The 22,412-nt window shown below is 41.1% G+C and overlaps 2 protein-coding genes across 2 annotated transcripts in view; one reads left to right on the forward strand and one right to left on the reverse strand.

Annotated features, from left to right (window-relative positions):
* LOC122658466 (E3 ubiquitin ligase BIG BROTHER-related-like) overlaps positions 1–4,345 on the reverse strand; it is a 14,852-nt gene extending 10,507 nt beyond the window's left edge. Inside the window, exons 1-3 of the mRNA XM_043853442.1 lie at positions 4,000–4,345; positions 3,462–3,750; positions 3,122–3,162 (exon numbers count right to left, since the gene is read on the reverse strand). Of these exons, the coding sequence (XP_043709377.1) occupies positions 3,122–3,162; positions 3,462–3,750; positions 4,000–4,197 (528 nt within the window). The 5' untranslated portion in view covers positions 4,198–4,345. The remainder of the gene's footprint in view (positions 1–3,121; positions 3,163–3,461; positions 3,751–3,999) is intronic.
* A 2,985-nt stretch (positions 4,346–7,330) lies between these two features.
* LOC122658575 (transcription factor bHLH121) lies at positions 7,331–22,033 on the forward strand. The gene is made up of 5 exons (XM_043853594.1): positions 7,331–7,531; positions 8,743–8,864; positions 20,635–20,762; positions 20,841–21,332; positions 21,665–22,033. Exons 1-5 carry the CDS (start codon positions 7,401–7,403, stop codon positions 21,815–21,817), a joined length of 1,026 nt encoding a protein of 341 aa, XP_043709529.1. The 5' UTR covers positions 7,331–7,400; the 3' UTR covers positions 21,818–22,033.
* The last annotated feature ends 379 nt before the right edge of the window (positions 22,034–22,412 follow it).

Here is a 22,412-nt window from a genome sequence, read left to right on the forward strand (position 1 = left end):
TCGGTTTCAAGACCGAAACCAAGATGTGCCAGATCTCATTTCGAGGTTTCGACCCTGGACCTCCCTGGGTTGAAACCCAAGTTTCGACCCTAAGTTTCATTTCGGCCAGGCCCGAAACCAAGACAGACGGAGATTGTGATTGGTGTCAATCGAGATTTGATTCCATGAGTACCACACATTAAAAAGGCTTGAAATAAAGACAACATTTAAAACTAAAATAAACATGTCATTCTGATCACTCGGTCGCTATTAGGTCAAAGATTATTTTCTTTGGAAATTACAATACTACCTACTTAGAGGTCACCAGGAACATGTATTCAGGGAATATTCACTCAAAAAATTTCTTCCATGTGAATTAGGGGGCAAATGGCAATGGCTAAACTAGAAAGAAATTGAACCACCAGAGCCCAATCTGAAAAATGATGTGGGCATGGGATGTTGAATGCATGCTGGTCCTGCCGCCAGGAGGGGGTGTTTAATACGTTATGCATGGTAAGACAGCACATCACTGCAAATGTGAATTGGAAAGCCAAAAAAAACTCTGCTAAGCCTGCTTGAAGGTTGAAGCTTTCTATTCAAGGATTATATGGAGATCCCTAATTCAAAGGGAAGAACATATGTGAAGGAGAGGAAAAAGAATGGGGAACTTAAGCGGATGGGTTCCAGCATACAAGAGCTTCAACTTTCAGATGCAAAAGGCCCATCTTCCCTTTCAAGCACGTAAGTTCGAAAATGCGGGCATAAAAATTAAATATGCAACAAATCACAGAAACTAAGAAAATATACTTCTGATTTTCTCAACAAGCAATTATCTAGGGAACAAAAGTTAACACTACAAATTTCAGTCTCAAAGGGTAAGACCTGGATTTTTAATATTCAAAACAAAAGAAAGCTGATAGACTGATTTTTGAGGGAGAATGTATGGGAATTCTAATATTGTCAATATGGATATCATCTTACAAATGGTTTATTGGTCAACAAGCGCAATCAATTTGAAGGACCACAGCACAGCTATATGCCTATATCATCCTGAAAGAGCAAAAATTAACATGACTACTCCTAACAAACTTCATAAGGGAGCCATAACTTAATCTCGACCTCAGCCAGACTTGGCTGCCCATATCAAATACATCAATAAATTATTGAACTCCTTCCATAAGTGGAAATTGTGTAGTCCAACACAAAATGACACAAGGTAAATAGCGAGCCATACCAAGTGGCATCCCAGCTTGCATGCAGGACCCAAAATTGTTAGTCAGTACGCCAAAGACCATAAAACAAATCAAGAATATAGGGAGAGCTAGAATCATATGAAATATTTGAGGCATCTGAGGTATCACTTATGTTTCATATGTTTATAAGTTTCTGCTAATAAAATATGGATCCATAAAATGTGATGTGGCAGTCAATAAATAACATCAACACTACTCAAGATCCAAAAGGACAACCAAAGCTATGGTTATGGTCAGAGCTTGGTATTATAATGATTGTGACCCTCTACCAACTATGGCAAGGAATCCTCAGGCTTTTAAAACATGCCGAGTTAGATAAATGTATCAAGTAAATCAATAAATCAACCCACAAAACATTCCACTCTATCTTGGATCATATCTTCTATAAAATCGTAAGTTGTAAAACCCTTTCTCACTCCCTGAGTCCAGACACTCTCAAGCCCTATTCCCTTTAGTGCTTCAACTGGCATCAAATCACTCTGACTTTTGCAGTCATTGTTCTTTGATGTGCTGCACAATACCAAACATCTACTATGCAACCAAGATGTACCTGATGGATCTAACTAAGCACTAATATGTGGTATCATCATGATATATTCTCATAAAATGATAAAATTATTGTTTCTCCTTTCAGCCTAGTTACCTACATCCATGGTTACAACTAAAACATCAAACAGATCTACCTATGACATGAATAAATCTTTGACCAATCCCATCAAATTTTCTATCTGGAGTTCTGGACCCAACTATGATCAGCCAAGGTAATAGAGCACATGGGATAAAAACTGAAATTAGCTTGGGCAATCCAACTAATCAAGATTAACAGTTAAAATCCAAAAAACATCAAAGATGCTTATATTGTATCATTATCACCTTCTTTGTCCTTTGATATCTATTGCAAGGCAAATCAATTATCAAAGGTGCTTGCCCATTGAAAATAGTACCTGAACTTTTAGTTGCAGATTAGTGGCAGACATCAAAGTTACAAAAGGAGCCTAAGCATAAAGTGTCAGAAATATAGGACATTACCATATTAAATACGACATCAACCACAATAACATACAACTGTTCTGTACAACACTGCACAACTTCTACTCTGGCAACTTTACATAAGGCAGAGTTTGGTTTTTTGGGGATGATAGTGGAAAAGTTGACAGATAAGTCACCCTTACTGCCACTCCACAGAACCGTACATGAGATTTTCACCTCATACGGCTCCTCATTCAATTCTTTTGAAGTCATTGGATCCTTTTCCTCGTTCGAGAATCTCCTCCCTTGGGCATTGGGGGATTTTTGGGCTTCTTCCCTTAATTGTTATCAAACTTTGACTGAGACCCACATTATCCTCCTATGCTGGGAGGAGGGGGTTGCACCCCCACCCCAATCCGATTTTGCTTTTAAGTTCTAAGAATTCCACATAAGTCAAACACTCTAATCCGATAAAATCTATATCTTGGCATCTCAAATTAAAAAGTCATATAAATAATTTTAACTTTATCCATACAGACCAAGTGTTTCCTTCATTACCAGCTTTTATCTGTGACAATTTGTCTATCTGTTCATGTGTCTGTTAATTGTTAAAGGTCATCTTTGTTAGCATTATTGTTAGCACCAGACTCTAATTGCGATCAGTTGCCTTTTGCTTCTTATATAACATATTTTTTATGAACATAAAAAGTTAGTGAAAATTGTTTTAAAGGAAAAAGCAAAGAGAAAAACACCCCCCTCAAAGTACAGGAAAGCTATAAGCCTGTTGAGCATAATAAGTTCAAGAATCAAACACCTTATGGCTTATGCTGACAGCAAAGAATTTCAAGTCTACAGTTTAAGAACATGTGACCATGATGATAATGATGTTCAAACTTCAAACCAAAAGAACGAATGACTACCTGAGAGTTACTACCATGGTCCTCAGTGTCTTCTGCCTCCCCTAAAAATCACCAAAAATTGGGTGCAACGCCAATAAGCAACAAAAGAAAGGGAAAATGGAAAAGAAGAGAGACAGCACTATTGACATTACAGTTTTTGCTCAGATGTCAGAACACTCCATTGCACCCCTTGGCCCTTACCCAAGTGTTTTGATAATCAGGCACATGGAGTGTTCACAGTGAAAAGATGGAGAGTAAATAGCCTTGCAAAGAAATAAAAATGTATATCATAATATAGCAACCCAGTGGCCATAAAGATACTATCAATAGGTCCATTAAGGTTTAAAATTAAACCACTCACAATCATTTATCCCAGCGAGTGCCATTAAATGGACAGCCATTTCTCTCTCTTCAGCGTCTTGGAGTGCTCTTGCAAAGGCCTCATCACTGTCGAATTCATTACCCTGATCATCATCATCCGCTGCATCAGCATGAGGGTGCACATCAAATGCATCTTCTTCAGCATCAGTCCCAGCATTTTCATCCTCGTTCAGATCATCAACCTCATCTTCATCCGCATAGCTACCAGCATCCGAACTTCCATAATCACTTACTTCACCGTTCATTCTCAACATCATATACGCCCTTTCCTGTCACATAAACCATCCGCAATCAATTAAAGAACCAAATTTTTCTCTGTCCTCACTCCTCCAGGACATTGGCATGTTTCAAAGAGCAACCAACAACAAAAAAGATCACTGATTAAACAAGCAATTCTTGTCCAATTGTAGGAAGAACACAAGGACGAAAAGGGGAAGAAAATATATGAGATCTTTAACCAAGGAGAGAAAGAATTCGAAGGAAATAAATAAAGAACAGATACAGAATTATGAAGGAACCTGTTCTTGTAAAGTCCTTGCGAGGGCAAGGTCTGCATCGACTTGGCTGAGGTTCGTGAATGGCGTCCTCGAAGCCTGCGGAGGCGCAGGCAAATTAGTTCCGGTTCCGACATCGGCTTCGGCTTCGACTGCCACCGCAGAACTAGGGTTTTCGTCGTTAGTTTTTGCGTTGCCGCAAGCTTCCTTGGCATCCTCCATAAAATCAGTGGTGAGTGAGAACGAGGAACTCCAGAAGTTAACAGGTAAATCCCAAAACTGAAGGAAAAAGATGGGCCCACAGGATTCAAATTGAGAGAATGGGGTGGTTCAGTAGTATCAGAAATTATTCAAGAACATGAAAAGAAAGAATAGAGAGAACGGGGAGATCGAATGGCGAGCGCGATGAGAGAAAAAACACTAAATTCATATGAGCAGTAGGGTCTGTACTCATTTTCTTTTTTTTTTTGATGAAAAAAAAGTAGGGTCTGTAATCTGTATACGATTAGGTTAAAGCAATTGTTTTTGCGGAAAAAATTCAAACATTTGGTGAGACGGTGGTGTGTGGCGAACGGCGGGATTCGGATCCAACGAAGTTACATTGATTTATATGATTACATTATCGCCATAGATACCTATCCAACTGTTGATAGCTCGCAGCCGCTCTACTAGTCGTTTAAAATTAAATCAATGCGTAGATTCTGGAAAGGATAATTTGAGTCATTTGACAAGCAAACTAGGTAGGGAGTGGAAAGGGCGATTATGGGCTAACATCTTTATATTTGGCCCACAAGGGTATCTTTAGTACTAATATGGCCCATTGTTGAATTTTAAGGGAAAAGCCAAAAATGTTCTCTAATCCGCTGGGGCAGGATACACTAGCAATGTCTATCTCTTTCTTCCTCGCATGAAATGGCTTCGTTGCCCATCATGTATGGTACATTAGTATCTCTTTGTCTATCTCTCTCTTTCTCACATGAAATGACCACATTACCCTATAACATAGGCATTTTATTGCATCTAATCGGTGCTCTCCCTATGTCGCTTGCTTAGAGAACCCTCTCCCATTTTTTACATATCTTATGGTGAAGGCAAAGAATCAATGAGTGTAGAACATCCACTTTGTTAGACAAACAACATGGGCATTGCCATTTACCTACTTGGAACCGTGGAAGGTCTATGTGGTTAATCTTAATCATTGGTTTAATATATTTTCGTCTTGGTTGGAAACATTCCAATATTTTCATTGTCCAACTCAGCCAAATGGCTCACTGTGTATCAGACTTTTCTCATGTATTTTGAATCCTTGACCTTTTCTGTTTTTGTGTGCGAGTGTGTGATTAGAGTGTTGAACCATTGACCTCTTAATTATTAGGTGTTGGTCCTTGTTTGAGCTATCCCCTTGGACTATCATTGAACTATTATGCTTATTCTTCATGTATGAGGGTGTCAATCGGGTGGTTCAGTTTTTATGATTTCGGTGTGAGTTTCAAGGAAATCGAAGCCAAACCCATAAGGACTTTTTGGTTTCGGTTTGGGTTGGGTTCGATTTGTGTTATCGGGTTCAATATGGTTTGATTCGGTTTGAAAACCATATATGGATTGGTTTTTTGTAGGGATTAGGCAGGGTTCCTAAGGTTTGGCAATCGGGTTCCTAAGGTTTTGACTCCAGTTGATTTTTTTATTTTATTTATTGGGGGGGGGGGACCTGAGGCTGAAATTTCAGCACCAAATTAATATGGGAGAGGTTCCCTATGCTACACGAGTATAGTTTGAAACGAATGAGAGAACCTCTTTTGGAATCCAACAATAGGGGAGGGGCATTTATGAGTTATGACATAACACCTCTCACATGAACAGTGATATGTGAAGGGGTGTACAATCTTATTTTTGAACTAGCGTTGTGCACAACTTTTACCCACCAAATTCTACCAAGTAATGTTTATAACTTGGTCCTATTGTCTGCCCAAGCACAACGAGCACTCTACCACTAGTCTCAGTTGTAAATTATTCAATTCAATTCCTCACTCCCCAAACAACTGCTAACTCGGTTGGTTGTTGGCTTGCAAGTTGAGTGCATGCCCCCCCCCCCCCTCGAGGAGGTCAAGAGATCGATTCTCTTGGATTGCATATTGTACCAAAAAAAGGCACCCCCCACCCGGTAGTTGTAGATTGTTGGTTTGTCTTAGCCTTCCCCCTTATCTTGTAGTTAGTCTATGGACCAAAAAATAAATAAAATCAACTCCTCACTGTCAATGTCCTTATGATCCATTATTAGTCACTTTGTTATATGATTGTTATCAATTAATATGAAGTTAAATAGAGTGTTTTGGTTCAAACAAAATTGTCATTTTACAAAGGTGTTGGATTTGGGTAAAACTTTACATAATTGTTCAAAATATTTAAATAAGAGGGTCTTGCCTCTATATGGAACAATCTGAGTGCAAAAAGTACGATAGGGGTAAAGTTGTAATTTGTGTCATTCGATCACCATCGAAGTGAGATGGACTTGGATCATCTTTGCCAAGATGATCTCCCAAGGTGTCAACATGTAGTGTCTCACTCTAGAGTGTGCGCATCAATACACATTGGTGCTAAATAATAATAAGGCAAGAGATGTCTACTTGGTGGTGTTTCTTACGTCCTCTCATAGGGCACCGTGAGATGACGCTTCTGCCCCCTAGGTAGATACCTTGGCGTGCTCACCCATTAGAGAACGTAGCAAACACCACCAAGTAGAGATCTTTTTCCCATAATAATAATAATAATAATAATAGGGAGAAAGAACGTAACCAGCATGGGGGCCAATAAGAACACACACAAGGACATCAACACATATGAGATTTTTTTATTTTAGAAAAGGGTTGGACAGTAATTTTGTGTGCTCCTATGTTTGGATGCAGGAATCATGAGACCAAGCAACGTTCTTTTTCCTTAAAATTTCCTCCAATAATTTTAAGGGTAAGTGAACGATACTTGGTTGCATGGTTGCGTATGATGCACAACTCCTGCGCCTTGACATAGGATTTTGCAAAATTATCGCTGTGCCCTCAAAGATTTCGATCTTTCTATGGGATGCGACGATCATTTCAGGTAGCCCTTTGTTATGGGGCAGGAACTCCACACCATACGTGACCTAGTAGTTTTCTTTTCCCATAATTATAGTTAGTGGAAGATTTTTCTGTCTGGGAGTGCGACTCCATGCCAGCATGGGAGCACGCACGTGAAAAGCATCAACAGGGTAGCATTTCCGTTTTTTATGGGGGCGACGACGTCATTTTGTAAGGGCATGTGTGTGGGGGCAGGACTCAGGAGCAGTGTCCTTTTTCCCAATTAATTATACTGCCGAGCGCCACCCTTGTGTATTCCGCGAGTCCGACTGTACGGAGATTATCTGGTGCCCTAATCTTGCAGTTGCAGAGGTGATGGATCAGTGGAAGCCGGAGGGTTTCTGTCAATCTATTCAAACAGATATCACCGTCAGCGATTTACAACATTCCTCTCTAGATCTTTGTATGCCCTCTAATGGATTGCATAACTCGCAGCCCGATTCAAGGTTCGTCCTTTTTCTCTTTCCGAAAATCCCCCCTCCCACCTTCCCCTCATTGTAATTTAATGTTTGAGCCCTTTATGTCTCATTGCATTTTTGCCTCATACTTGGAATTTCGGTTTTACAAGTATCTCAAGATGCGTGTCTCGATCCTTGGCCTTAAAAAATTAACCTGACATCCCTCGGCTTTAATCTCACCATCTAGTTCAAGCAGGGAATTGAAGTTGCCATTAATTTATTAAGCTTAAGTAATTGTCTTCGGACTCAATTTCTGGTGGAAACTCTATAGAATAAGGACTAGGTTCCAAGGACCTGTTCTGTGATCAGTGACGATTTGGTACAATTGCTCTGAGAGATTTGGAGCTGTTAGGTCCACTATATGACTAGAGTTAAGAATCCTGAAGCCCACTTCCTAGCTCGAGCAGTGGCAAATATTTTCCCATAAGCCCCACTGGATAATCCACCTGTACCTTGGGGCTTCCACCGGTTTTTTTGATGTTAATACAACCGATTCGGCAATTTCCCTCCCTCCCCCCCCCCCCAAAAAAAAAAGAAAAAGAAGACACCGAAAAGGGTTTCCCCTGGCGATTCATGTTTAGTTAATAAATGGGCTGGTGGAGACAATGATTTGAATTTTGGAACATTCCGGGTATTACTTTAAACAAACGATGCTAGTGTTACTGTTTGAAATGAAGATGAAGTGATAATGTGAGATCAAGGATTTTATGGGTTTTAGCATAGTTGTCAAGCCGCCTAGGGACACCAGAAAACAAGGCGAGAGAAAGGCGCCTGGACACCTAGGTGACGCCTTGACAACTATGGGTTTTAGAGAACATCATAAGCGAAATGACCCAATCTGCTGGTAACATATAGGGAGGAGGTTCAACGTAACTGAGTGTCATTGCCATTTTGAACCTAAATGTGTTTACTGGATGCTTAGGTTATCACTCAGTTACATACTTACACTGCTGGAAGTTGATAGTTACATATATTTGGAACAAGGGTAAATCTATTTGTCAAAAGACCCTTTCCCAAACAGTGATTCCCCAAACAAAAGCAAAAAATAATGAGAAACTTGGTTTAGTTGTAGAATTATGGATAAATGTTACAATTTACTGCTGCTGGAACAGTTGTGAGATACCCGCAATATAAATATTATTGCTGCTAAAATCAATATGCTTAGTACTTACTATAGTTTACTTTTTCTTATTTTACAGCCAAAGGGCTGAAGTAGAAGTCAAGAACTCCATTGCTGCAAGGAAAGTTCAGAAGGCAGACCGTGAAAAATTGAGAAGGGATCGGCTAAATGAGCAGTTTCTAGAGTTGGGAAATGCACTGGGTAAAACATTTTTCCATTTTATTTCCTTTCTTGTATTTCTCTTCACCTAACTAAACATCTTTCCCCAATATGAAAAAAACAACAGAGGAAATTGTTGAATCTGCGAGATACTATGCTTTGTTAATTTGTTATAGCTTGATGAGGAATGTAATCAACTACCTGTAAACTTATTTAAATACCAATTTTGATGGCCTTACCTGACTACATTATTTTAGGGCTATGGGCATGGATTAGATATTTTATTACATCAAAAGTCCTACATCTGAAGTAGTACAGAAAGACGTAACTGGTTTGAAATGAGGAAAATATAGATAGATCATAATTATATAATTATATATATATATATTTGGGAATAAACTGTAGTAGATCATTGTATTGATGTTAACCTGTATATTTTCAGATCATTGTATCGATATATGGTTAATTGGCATTATATAAATGTGTTGTTCCTGAAGGTGTTATATTCTGTAGCTTTCATTGGTGGCAAGTTGATGTTATCATATTCCATTAACCCCTCCCCCCCCCCCCCCCCCTAAAAAAGGCTCTTTTTTTAAACTTCCTAGAGCCAACGGCTCTCTTCTCCCCTCCTCTAACGTTTCTTTCCCCATCCCCTTTAAATATGAGAATTGTTTTTTTTGAAAGGCAACTTTTGAATCTTATTTTCTATTTATGAACTTCAAGTTCTTTTTGAGAGTTGAGTGAGTCCCCACCCTTGGGTCGAGTGAATCCCCGTCTATTGTGTGACCCTGTTCTCAATAGTAAAATATTTCCCATTTTGTTCTTCAATTTCTACTTTCTTTATTATTTAAACTTGGCCTACATTACAAGTTTATATTTTTGCCCAAAGGTGCAATGCTGTAACATCATTATATGAATTTTCTGTTGCTTGAGAGCTTGATAATGAATATACATGACAGTATTGAAGTCATTGTGTTTGTAACAGATTAGAACCCTAGATAACCAGAGCTGAGAGGATGAAGAAGAGATGAAGAGGGGGAACAGGGATTGTTTAGAGACTGATGATGGAACTAAACAGTCCCCCCCCCACCTCACTGCCTTTATTTATATCTCAGATTACAAAGAGGACTCCTAATCATATTAGGATCCATAAACACAGATACAATAGGAAAATAGAAACTAGACTAATCCTAGTTATAAACCACAATAAGAAAGGTTAGATGGAATCTATATTAGAGCATTAGAATATCCAAATCGAGATTCCTCTGAGGCCTTATATGCTCGATATACTTCAACAATGTTAGATACCCAAATATAGAATTTTTTTTTTGGGGTAAGAGATACCCAAATAGAGATTGGCAGCAAAGTTTTTTCATATCAAGGACGTTGATGTCTGTTTACGTACAAATGATTGCACATGTCATTGTTCGAGCCTTCAGGGATTAATTCTAGTTTGTATTCTTCAGTGTACGTTTTGAACCAAGTGTTCGGTATTCTAATTTATAACGAAAATCATGTACAGTGCAAGGATAAGCAATCTCCATGTACAGACATCAATGCCAAAAAGCAAATGCGATTACTTGCAATCCTAGTTTCTGATAGAGCCCAGGTGCATTGAGATGGAAAAGTGCAGCTCGATGCTTGTCTTTAGGCCCTCAAAAATCTCTCTTTTTCTCAGGGTCATCAGGAAAGGTAGGTTTTGAGTGTTACTGTCTAGCATTGTGTGTGCATCATAATCTCTGTTTGGGGCAGTAAGACATAATTATGTAGACTTTTTACTCATTCCTTATAAAGAAATATTGAGGATACTATCTCCCCCTAAATTCAGGGCTCTTGATTGGGAAATTTGCAATAAGAATGTAAATGCATCTTGCATTTTCCAGAAAAATGGAAATTTTAGTCCCTTCTTCCCCATGTATTTTTGACGTGCATGGCAAATAGGGAGTCTGCAATCATCCTTTACTCATTGTCCCTCTGCAAGGAAGAGGTGGTTCCGTTTCCTTGGGCTCGTTGGTTTGTGTTTTTTTTTTTTCCAATGTCACAATTTTTTTTTTTTGGTGATGGCACCAAACCCTTTCTGGAAAGAAGGAAAGGTCCTATGGAGGTCTGTTTTTTTCCAATGTCACTAATCTTTTTTTGGAGATGGCACCAAACCCTTTCTAGAAAGGAGGATAGGTCCTATGAAGGACTGTTTCGAAGGTTGGTTTCTGGTGCATTTGGAAGGGAACTAGAACAGCAGCATCCTCCCCTTCCCAAAAGCACCAGAACCCAACCTTTGAAAAAGAAGTTGTTTATGTTCTTGGGTCACCAATGACATCATGTTTAAGTTGTGAATATGCATTTTCGATTGGTTCTCCATTTTGCATTATTGGACCATTTTCGATATTCTCTGGAAATCCTGGACTGTTGGCTATTTGGAGCATTCAAGTGCGAATTATGTTAATTGTTTGAGCATTTGCCTGGTTCTGTTGGTGGCAAGGTTCAACGGATCTGGATTTGGATCGGATCATGGATCACTCTCAGATGAGTCAGGGTTGAATTGGCTGATCTGCTGTGTGTTATATATTGCATTGGTCCCATTTAAGCCCTATATGTTATATCAGGTAGGGATTATGCTCACAAAAGATGTCAATTCACCTCCAAAATTCTCTTAGGTCAGTTTTTTTTTTTTTTCTTTCATGCTGGAGTTGTTGATGGGTGAGATGATCATAGGTTGGTTGTTAGTGGTGCAAACTGGTTTTGATCCCAGTACTGGGTTTGATTTCCACAGATTTTACTAACAAAGCATGCTGGCATCTTCCATCAGTAAGGAGAAAAATGCTTTCCCAACAATTTGTAAGGAGCAAATGATGCAGTTAAGGGGGTCCGATCGGGCCAATTGGGCCTTAAAATACTTTATTTTAGCCCAAGGTTAGGTTCTATGGCCCTTGGGCTGTTATTTTTGAGTTTTTATTGTAATGGACCTTAAAAATATACTTTTTAAAACTGAAAATTAGAAACTACCCAGCCCCCCCCTCTCCCACCATAAAAATTAGAAATTAGCTACTGACCTACATGAAAGATACCCTCCCTCCCCCCCCCTCCTCTGAGTGGTTTCCCCTCCCGTAAGTGCCGGCTACCATGGCTGGCCTCCTTGGTATGGTGCAGTCACCACCCAAGCCCCCCCTCTCCCCCTGTTCCCCCTACCTCTCCCTCTCCTTCCCGTCAAGGAATGGCCTGGAGTGCTCTCTTCAGCCAGGCACCAGGGCCTTCTTGCGAAGGTCTTCCCCTGCACTTCGTTGTCCCTTCCTCTATTGGAAGCTCCGAGGTTGCTCTCTATCCATCTAGCCTTCTGGACCATGAAGCGAGCATCTGGCTCAATTCTTTGGTCGGCCATTTCATTGGAAGCAGACCACCATCCCATATTGTTAAACTCTCCCTCTCTAAGCAATGGAGACTTCAAGGGAATGTAGATACTTCCCTGATGGATAATGGTCTTTTCATCTTCAAGTTCTCGGATGAAAAGGACAAGCTCCGTGCACTGGAGGGAGGTCCATGGCAAGTCGGTCGGAAACCAATATTCCTCCGTCAATGGAATCGGCATCGCAGCTTCATCGAGTTGATCTAAACACCATTCCTCTGTGGATCTCCTTGCCTGGTCTCCCACTCCACTATTGGTGTACTGACGGGCTTAGTATTGTTGGTTTAGTGTTGGGGAAACCTCTCTTTTCAGATGCAAGAACCAAAAGGAAAGATCGATTAGCTTTTGCTCGGATTTGTATAGAGGTCTCTGCCGAAGAACCCTTTCTGTCCTCCATCACAGTTGTTGATGAAAAGGATACTCGTTCACAAGAAGTTATATACGAATGGAGCCCTCCCCGCAGCCTAGTCTCTAAAGTTTTTGGGCATGACTCCCATAAGTGTACCCCCAAGATGGGAGAGGTTGCCGATCGTGAGGATCTTCCGATTTCCTCTGCCACCATAACCTCTGCTCCCAAAAAACCATCACGCCACCATCTACCACACTCACTCTCACCCTCTCCTTCCTCATGACCCAACCTCAGCTTTTGACCTTCGGTCACCCAGTCATGGCCGGCGTCGAAGTCGCTGTCATAGCCTCGTAGGGCCCCTCGCTTTCGAGAAAATCCCGCCTCTGGCTCACCTAGGGGGCATGCGTCTAGCACCCTTCCCCTACCGCTGGTCCATAGCCATGCAAGGACCAACGATAACAATCTGTTCTCCTACCTGCGGTCCGTGGAAGACGATAGCCCTAAAATGGCCTCTGCCCCTGATGCGGTGACGGCTACTCTCCCCCCCCTCCGAGTTGTTGCTTACACCAGGAAGAGCTCCAGCCTTCTGCGTCTGTTGTGTCCCACCCTCCTGTTGCTGCATTGAAACTGCTCTCTATGCCCCAAACTACTCCTATTGCCATCGCCTATTCTCCTTTTGCTCACAGCTCAACCTGACTCTCCCCTACCATTCTGCGCCTCTACATCCTTCCCCTGCAGTAGAAGGATCTTCATCCTCTCTTCCTCCCTTTGGGCCTGCTACTTCAGCTTCCTCTATCCTTCCCACTGCCGGCTTATCGATTGTAGAGGTTAACCTCTCTTTCTCCTCTCTTACCTATTCCTAATGCTAACCTTTGGGTGGGCCCTCCTTACACCTTATTTGCTTCTACGCCCCATCCCTCTACGACTCCTGATCCTGTTGGCCTTAATGGGCTAGCCTCTTTGCTCGGCCCACTTAATTCTATCCCTTTGGGCCCTACAACCCTCTTCTCTGGCCCATCGCACTTGGCCTGTCCTTCCTTGGTCTCTTTCCCTGCGCCCTATCTCTCTCCCTCCATCCCTTTTCAGCCTCCTATTGTCCCTTGTCCCTTCATTTGTGTTTATCGCTGGCATGAAGCAAGCTCCCCTCCTTAACCTAAGAAACGGCCATACAGAGATTATGCCTTGCCTTGCATCGAGAAGATTTTGCCTTTTAGTATGGATATCAGAGGTTATGCCCTCTTTCGTGGCAGTTCGGATCCCGCTGTTGGGTAGTACGCTTTCGTCGTTTTTGGGTTGTGGTAGGTTGGGGGTTGCCCCCTTCTTTTTTGCAGCCCTCGCCTTTTCCTCTTTATTGGCAGGGCCTTGTAATTGGCTTGTGCTTGTTTGTCCTCTCTCTCCCCCCCCCCCACCTCTTTTCTTTCCTTTGGTAATGAATTTTTTATTCATCCAAAAAAATATTAGAAACTACCTAAGATTGGGCCTTAAAAATAGTATCAAACTGAGTTAGAAACTACCTAAGATTCTATTGCAATGAAAAAAATATACTTTCTAAAACTGAAATAGAAACTTAACTATGATATTGGCAGCCCCTTATATTGCACTCCAGTTGTCCCTATGGGGCCCACACCGACACACCACTGTTCATGTGAACAGTAACATGTAAACAGTAACTTGGTTACTGTTCATATGAACAGTAACTTTTTCTGAATTCTATGTGTCATTGTCTTCTTCATGCTTTGATCTACATCAACTCTCCTCACTAAAAAACTTGACCTCGAATTTTATAGAATTTAGGGACGAGTTTGGCGTGGTGCACATCCAGTTTCAGCCCAAAACAGTACTCCGGCAGCACACGGATATTTGGAATGTAATCTTCGAGGGGAGGAGCTTTCTCTTAAAAAAATGCAGGTGGGATCACGAACTCTATGTGATCAACTTCAATATCATCAGTTGTGTCCATGTGGTCTTCTACAGTTGTGTCTTCGACCTCTTCAAACACCGCTGCAATGTGAAGCTCTTTTGGTTCGGGTGGTTCTCAATCAGTTCAGTTGATGCTTCAACCACCAGATCAACTGTTGCCAAGTTCCACATCATCCACTGCCTCAACTTTGCTTGCTTCAAATTCTTCAGTGTAAGCCTCGACATTCAAAGCATCAAGGACTGACTCTTCCTTGATGACAGAAATTGCTAGAACTTGATGCAGGTTCATCATAAAAATTGGCTTATTTCTTTAGAAATAGGCCTAGGGTTGGTGTAAAAACCGCTTCCTCTAAAAGGCCGACCTTGTAGGAAAGGGAGGAAACAATATGTATATCATACAAGAGCTCTAACACGGCGGACTATCCAAAGGGGGACACGGGTGGATAAATAATTTTTTAACACCTACCCGCTCCCAGGGGGACTCGATACCGTGACCCCTGCCTGCTCTGATACCATGTAGAAACCGCTTCCTCTAAAAGGCCGACCTTGTAGGAAAGGGAGGAAACAATATGTGTATCATACAGGAGCTCTAACACGGCGGACTATCCAAAGGGGGACACGGGTGGATAAATAATTTTTTAACAGTTGGGTTATCTACATGTTGGGCCTTTGTTCCCAAGGGTTTTCTGTGTATTAGGCCACTTTAATGAGCCTAAACTAGGGGTCTATAGGTTGCATACGGGATTAGCCCAATACTTAGTTTATTTTTATGTTTTTTAATTGAACCGGTTCAAATTGGTTGCATCCAATTGGTTCAATTTAAGTGATCATGTGACTTGGTTAAGTGGTCCTGTGACAACTTAATTGGTCATGCGACGTTGGGCTGGATTAGGACTCTATAAGTCCAGCCATGTTTTGAGTCTATTTCCTTTAGTATCCTAGTCAGTTTAAGTTACCTAATAGGTTAGGGATAGGGTTAGGCCATTCCTTTTTAGTGTCTAAGTCTATTTCTGAGTCTTCTATATAAGTTTGTAAGGGAGGCCAGCATTACATACGAATTTAATTAATGAAAAGCTTTTGTTTGCTGCCATAGCTGCTGCTTTGCTCTGTTGAGTGAACCTTGTGAGTAATATCAAGGTTACCTTGTGGGTAATATCAAGGTGAAGGGATTGGTGGACTCCGATCGACTCCTTGCATCTTGTAGATCGGGAGGTCCTTCTTCTTATTCAATCAAGTTTCTTCAAGCTGCTGTTGCTGCTGCTGCTTCTGCCTCTGAAGAAGATCAAACCAATAAGTAATCTTCGTTTCCTACATATATCCTTCCCCGCTTCATCCTCTAACCTAATCCACACCCCCCTCCATCCATCAAATCCTAACCTCCATTAAACTTGCAACTCCTACCTTAACTAGGTCTCCCTCATAACTTCAGATCTGTCCATCAGTTTCAAACCAAACTTCCAGCATACAACCCCCACACTTCTCCCTACACTCGATCCTAAACCCAGCTCATAACTCCCACTCTATCCCCTCCATTCCTCCACTCCATTAAAACCCAAAACCTGCCACTCAATTCTGTCCAGAATTGCAGAATTTTAAAACCTTCCCAAATCCAATTATTTTTATCCCATAATAACCCCCTAGACCTGCATATTAAAGCCATATAAGACCCATTCCCAAATTCCCATCCTAAACCCTAGAATTAACCTAAATCCTAGTGCTGTCCATTCGAACCAGCAACCCTTTTTGCGATTGATCCTATTGTCTGGCTCCTAGTAGGTCTCCTACCTATCTAGGACTACATTATTTGGTATCAGAGCTATGGCGGAGGGAAGCTCCAACCAAGCCTCGAAAGACCCACCTCCATTCGTTTTTAAGACCCGAGTTCGTCTACCCAATGGGAGTACAACCATATTAATTGTTGATGAGAGGCGACGTAACAACATTATTTCACAATCCGTGGTGGATATGTTGTCCCAGTTAAGAGAGATTTGCATCATACCTGCAGGTCAAGTCTTTGTTGAATTTGAGTGTTCCTCATACTCTGATGGTGCTTGGTGTAAGCCGGTACCATCTCCAAGGAGCGTTAATGCAGTAGGTTGTAATTAGTTGGATGAGCGACAAGGTTGGATTGAACCTGAAAACAACTCGTGTGTCCTACCTGATCAACACCGTCTATACCATTTGTTTACTTTAAAAGGGTTACAACCAAAGGTGACCACATCGACTGTACAGCTACAGGGACTACCGAACATGTCAACTCAAATGCAAGTGACATCGACTATGTTTGAAGTTTCACCAATGGTGGATATACCAACAAAAGATTCTACTAAAGCAGTTTGTGTTGAAGAGGTTCAAGAACCGATAGCTAAAGAAATTCAAGTAGACCAAGCTACACCAGTAGTTGAGATCATAATTGAAAGCTTGGCCATCAAATTGATGTGGAGGTCCAAAACACAATTGTAGAAGATTCTACTGAAGAGGTATACATTAAAGAGAACAAAGTAGAGAAAGCTGAAATAGTAGAAGATGAAAAGTTGATTGAGAGCATTCCAAAGGAAAACAATGACCTTCAAGATGCTGTTCTTGAAGAGGTGGAGCTTGTGTCTCATGACTCTCATGCATTAGATGAGAAGGTTGCTAACACTGAAGGCTCTATGGACGAGACATTGACAGTTGCTGCTGATTCAAAGAAAGAACACATAGAGTTTGTTATGCCACCATGGTTCTTTGAAGAGCAAGCTCCACGTATTGAAGACTTTATCCCCAATGTTTCTACCTCATTGGAATTTTGTTTGGGGATGGTCAAAGCTGCTGATCACATGTTGATTCCCCCCATCACTGCAAAATTCGAGGACGAATTTTTTCAAGTTGGGGAGAGTTGATGCAGGTTCATCATAGAAATTGGCTTATTTCTTTAGAAATAGGCCTAGGGTTGGGTTATCTACATGTTGGGCCTTTGTTCCCAAGGGTTTTCTATGTATTAGGCCACTTTAATGAGCCTAAACTAGGGGTATATAGGTTGCATACGGGATTAGCCCAATACTTAGTTTATTTTTATGTTTTTTAAATGAACCGGTTCAAATTGGTTGCATCCAATTGGTTCAATTTAAGTGATCATGTGACTTGGTTAAGTGGTCATGTGACAACTTAATTGGTCATGTGATGTTGGGTTGGATTAGGACTCTATAAGTCTAGCCATGTTTTGAGTCTATTTCTTTTAGTATCCTAGTTTCCTAATCAGTTTAAGTTACCTAATAGGTTAGGGATAGGGTTAGGCCATTCCTTTTTAGTGTCTAAGTCTATTTTTGAGTCTTCTATATAAGTTTGTAAGGGAGGCCAGCATTACATACGAATTTAATTAATGAAAAGCTTTTGTTTGCTGCCATAGTTGCTGCTCTGCTCTGTTGAGTGAACCTTGTGAGTAATATCAAGGCTACCTTGTGGGTAATATCAAGGTGAAGGGATTGGTGGACTCCGATTGACTCCTTGCATCTTGTAGATCGGGAGGTCCTTCTTCTTATTCAATCGAGTTTCTTCAAGCTGCTGCTGCTGCTGCTGCTGCCTCTGAAGAAGATCAAACCAGTAAGTAATCTTCGTTTCCTACATATATCCTTCCCCGCTTCATCCTCTAACTTAATCCACACCCCTCTCCATCCATCAAATCCTAACCTCCAGTAAACCTGCAACTCCTACCTTAACTAGGACTCCCTCATAACTTCAGATCTGTCCATCAGTTTCAAACCAAACTTCCAGCATACAACCCCCACACTTCTCCCTACACTCGATCCTAAACCCAGCTCATAACTCCCACTCTATCCCCTCCATTCCTCCACTCCATTAAAACCCAAAACCTGCCACTCAATTCTGTCCAGACCACTCAATTCTGTCCAGAATTGCAAAATTTTAAAACCTTCCCAAATCCAATTATTTTTATCCCATAATAACCCCTTAGACCTGCATATTAAAGCCATATAAGACCCATTCCCAAATTCCCATCCTAAACCCTAGAATTAACCTAAATCCTAGTGCTGTCCATTCGAACCAGCAACCCCTTTTGCGATTGATCCTGTTGTCTGGCTCCTAGTAGGTCTCCTACCTATCTAGGACTACATTAGAACTTCTTCAAATTAACCTCAATTTTAGGTTCTGGTTCTCTGATTGGAGGTTTTTTCTCTTTTTGCTCTTCCATCTTCAAAACGTCAATGGTTGCCACAGTAGCATCCCTTGGAGGTGGAGGGTAGAGGGGACCAAACGTGGTTTCAGACGTTTGCTCAAAATCGGCCATGTAGTCTAATAATTGTTTCATGCTCTCTTCAAGTGTAAATGCCAACTCCCCTCCCATTCCTGGCCATGGAGTGCATTCACTTCATCAACTCCCCCCAGCTTTAGGCCATGGCCCCCCATGGTTGGTGCATGGGCAATCCACTCTGATACCACTTAATGACGTCCAACCCAAAAGCCCGAGCTTCAGGGTGGAGATGCCCTTTTAAGGTCATAAGCCAAACTGTTGCACACTACCCGACCGAGGGACTAAACTCCCCTTCCATTTCCTAGCCATGGAGCGCATTCACTGCATCACATATTTTCTGGTAGGTACTTGTTCTTCAACTCGTACTTTTTGCAGATCCAAGAGCCACCTTACTTTTAGAGGTGCATTTATTTCTAACATTTCGTGGGACAATATAAAACCTTCTTAATATTACTATTTCATTGTTCAAGCTCTTTGATAGATGGGGAGTCTCACTGCTTTGAAGTAGACATTATTTCTGGATTGTACCTGCTCCTTGCATTTTAGATTGTAGACTATGGTGCTAACTATTACCAGTAATGTGAATACTATACTAGGAGTTTATCATCTGAAAAAGAGGCGGGTGGGGTAATGGTCAAAAAGTGTGATTTTGGGCGTCTCATGTGCAGAAGGCTCTCTAGCTTCATTGTTTTCCTTACATCTACGTTAGTGTTAGGTGGCTCATTCTGGTAATTGTTTTAAAAAGATTGGGTTTGTAGTATATTCCATTATTTAAGAGTTGAATAACTGAGAACTGTGTTTTTATTCAGATCTTGGAAAAGGTTCCTGTGCCAAGCAGTAGTAGGGATAGTTGGTGATGATGGCCTTTTGTGGATAGGGCCCAAAAGCTGTTTCTTATGGAGGATCTCTTTCCCAGTTAAATTCAGACTCCTTGGTCCAAATTTCATTGGGGAGCTCCTGTATATCCTAATAGTAGCTTTCCCCCTTTGGGCAGCCAGATTCTGGGATCTTTTTCTTCCTCTACTAAATTAAGAAATAAGTGATTGATCACTGATGATAGGAATGCCATACCAACTTTAAATCATATGTTAAATTAGCTTGTCTGCTTCATTGCTAGTTCCTAGGAAATGTCTTACTCTGATCTCTCTATTTCCATCTCTTCCTAACTGCTGCTTGTTTGGTGAAGTTCAAATATATGCTTGATCAGTTGATTGCATAGGTTACTTGCTTTTCCTCTTAATCAGTGTCTACAACAACTCATCCTTATCCCAACTAAATAGACTTCTCTTAATTGGTGTCTATTAGTGGAATTTAAAAGCCTTCTTAATCTGCTCTAATACTACAAATGAATACTTGGAAGAGGACCTGTTTGGTTTTCATGGACAGAATATACAAACTTTTAGAGGCTCGATTGTTTTGCTTTATGTAACAGTTGTGAAACCTTAGTTCATAGTAACTATATGAAGATCAAGTTTTATCTCTGAGTTTATGATAATTTTAATGTTAGCTTCGTGAACCTGGCCAATTCTTCCCCAGTGGTTCAACCTATATTTGGCTATAAAGCGATAAATTCCTTATGAGAAGGAAAAGGTCATACATTCTGGGCATGTGAAGACATTTGGTATTGTCTTTCTTTGTATGCACCTAAGCCCTAGCAGATGTGTGATATAGCATCTTGTTGACAAAGAATCCTTCTGTGAACTTATTGATTAGTGCTTATCCACTCTCTTGTGCTTGTGTCATTTATGTGCCAATATTTTAGTCTGTGTGACAATGGACCTTAATTTGTTCATCATTATGTGCACTTCTATCAACTGCTGGCCAACTCTTTACATGCTGATTACTTCATCCATGCTTGCTCCAAATCTAACTGGACAATGAATTGAAATTGCAGACCCTGATAGGCCCAAGAACGATAAGGCAACAATCCTAACTGATACAAGCCAAATGCTGAAAGATTTGACTGCCCAAGTCAACAAACTGAAATCTGAGTATGCAACACTATCAGAAGAATCACGAGAGGTGATGTTAAAATCTTGGATAATGCTAAATTTGCTGGGCCCATTTCACCATACTCACTTGTTTTTCTTTTATGAACAGTTAACCCAAGAAAAAAACGAGCTCAGGGAAGAGAAGGCATCTATAAAGTCTGAGATTGACAACCTTAACGTACAGTATCAGCAGAGACTTGGGGTAATGTACCCTTGGGCCACTATGGATCCCTCAGTTGTCATGGCACCACCTTCATATCCGTTCCCAGTGCCAGTTCCTGTTCCTCCAGGACCCATTCCCATGCACCCATCTATGCAGCTGTACCCCTTCTTTAGAAATCAAAGTCCCGGGGCTGTTCCCAACCCCTGCTCAACTTATGTTCCATATTCATCGCCTGTTAATCCTCAAACTGAACACCCATCCACCCGATATGTTTCCCCCCAACAACAGCCTAGCAGTAGGTCTCACACTTCTAGCAAACATGACTCCAGAAGCAAGTCGCCGGATCGTCAAAGGGGCAGTAATGTCGAAAGAAGTGATGCTTCTAATGATGTAGCGACAGATCTGGAGCTTAAGACACCTGGATCCACAGCGGACCAGGTAATTTTTCAGTTGAATTTGTAGCAGTGTTTAAAGAACCGTGCACTGGGCAATCATACATGGGTCAGACCGTTTGGACCGCTGACCGAAAATGCCCATTTTCCACAATTTTTTAAAAAAGAATATTCCAATTGGTTGCCACGATGGGTGATTGGACTGTTTGGACTGCCAAGTGTCGGGCCTTGTTCAGGCCCGATGCATAGTACATTCTGAAGAACATTTGTTTGTATAAGGATGCAGCATCCTTGGACAGCTGCTGTGACCTGTAAAGTTATAATTGGAACTTACTGTGGTTATTTTGTAGGGATTAATTATATTTTACTGTTCTCCAGGAGATTTCATCTGGAGCAAGGAAAGGCAAGCAGTCGCAGAGGAAAGAAAGCAGTATTACAGCTGGGAGCTGTTCAAGCAGATGTTCTTCATCAAAGGGTGTGCAAGATAGCTCCTCCAATAGTGTGGGTAATGGACTGAAGGTAGATAACTAAAGAACCTTCAGGTTGCTTCAAGCTTCAGCATGTTGACCACTGACCTGTCTCATGACAATATTCCCTCATGTAGCAAAAGAGGAATCTTTAGATCAACCTGACCAGATGGTCTTAATCTGCCTTGTAACAGAATGCAGATGATTGCTGAAGAAGACAAGGGGATGTCATTGATTATGATAATTTAATTGTCAATTTGATGCAAGAGTCCCCTAAGAGGGGAGGGGGGACCTAACCCTCCTCAACATGTGGTGCATACACAGAGCCATCTGAACTTAACTGGTCTGAAAGGTGCTTAGTAGGTGCCGAGGAGGTTTGGTAGGTGCTGAGGAGGTTGCTGTTTTAGATTAGAAAAGTTTGGGTTGGTGGATTCATTTTCTTATATACTAGGATGAAGCCATGGTTTTTGCCATTGCAAGGGAAGCGAATCTGGTCATTGATCATATAAAATTTCAGATTAAGGGTTGATTCAATTGTACCACAGATTGCAGGAATCTCAATGATTCATTTAAATGATTTTCTTCTCTGTATATTATACTTTATGGCTGTTTTGATGCGTCAATTTTAGAGTGGTTCCATTTGATGTTAAACTTGTATT

The sequence above is a fragment of the Telopea speciosissima genome, chromosome 4, assembly GCF_018873765.1.
Source record: "Telopea speciosissima isolate NSW1024214 ecotype Mountain lineage chromosome 4, Tspe_v1, whole genome shotgun sequence".
NCBI lineage: Eukaryota > Viridiplantae > Streptophyta > Magnoliopsida > Proteales > Proteaceae > Telopea > Telopea speciosissima.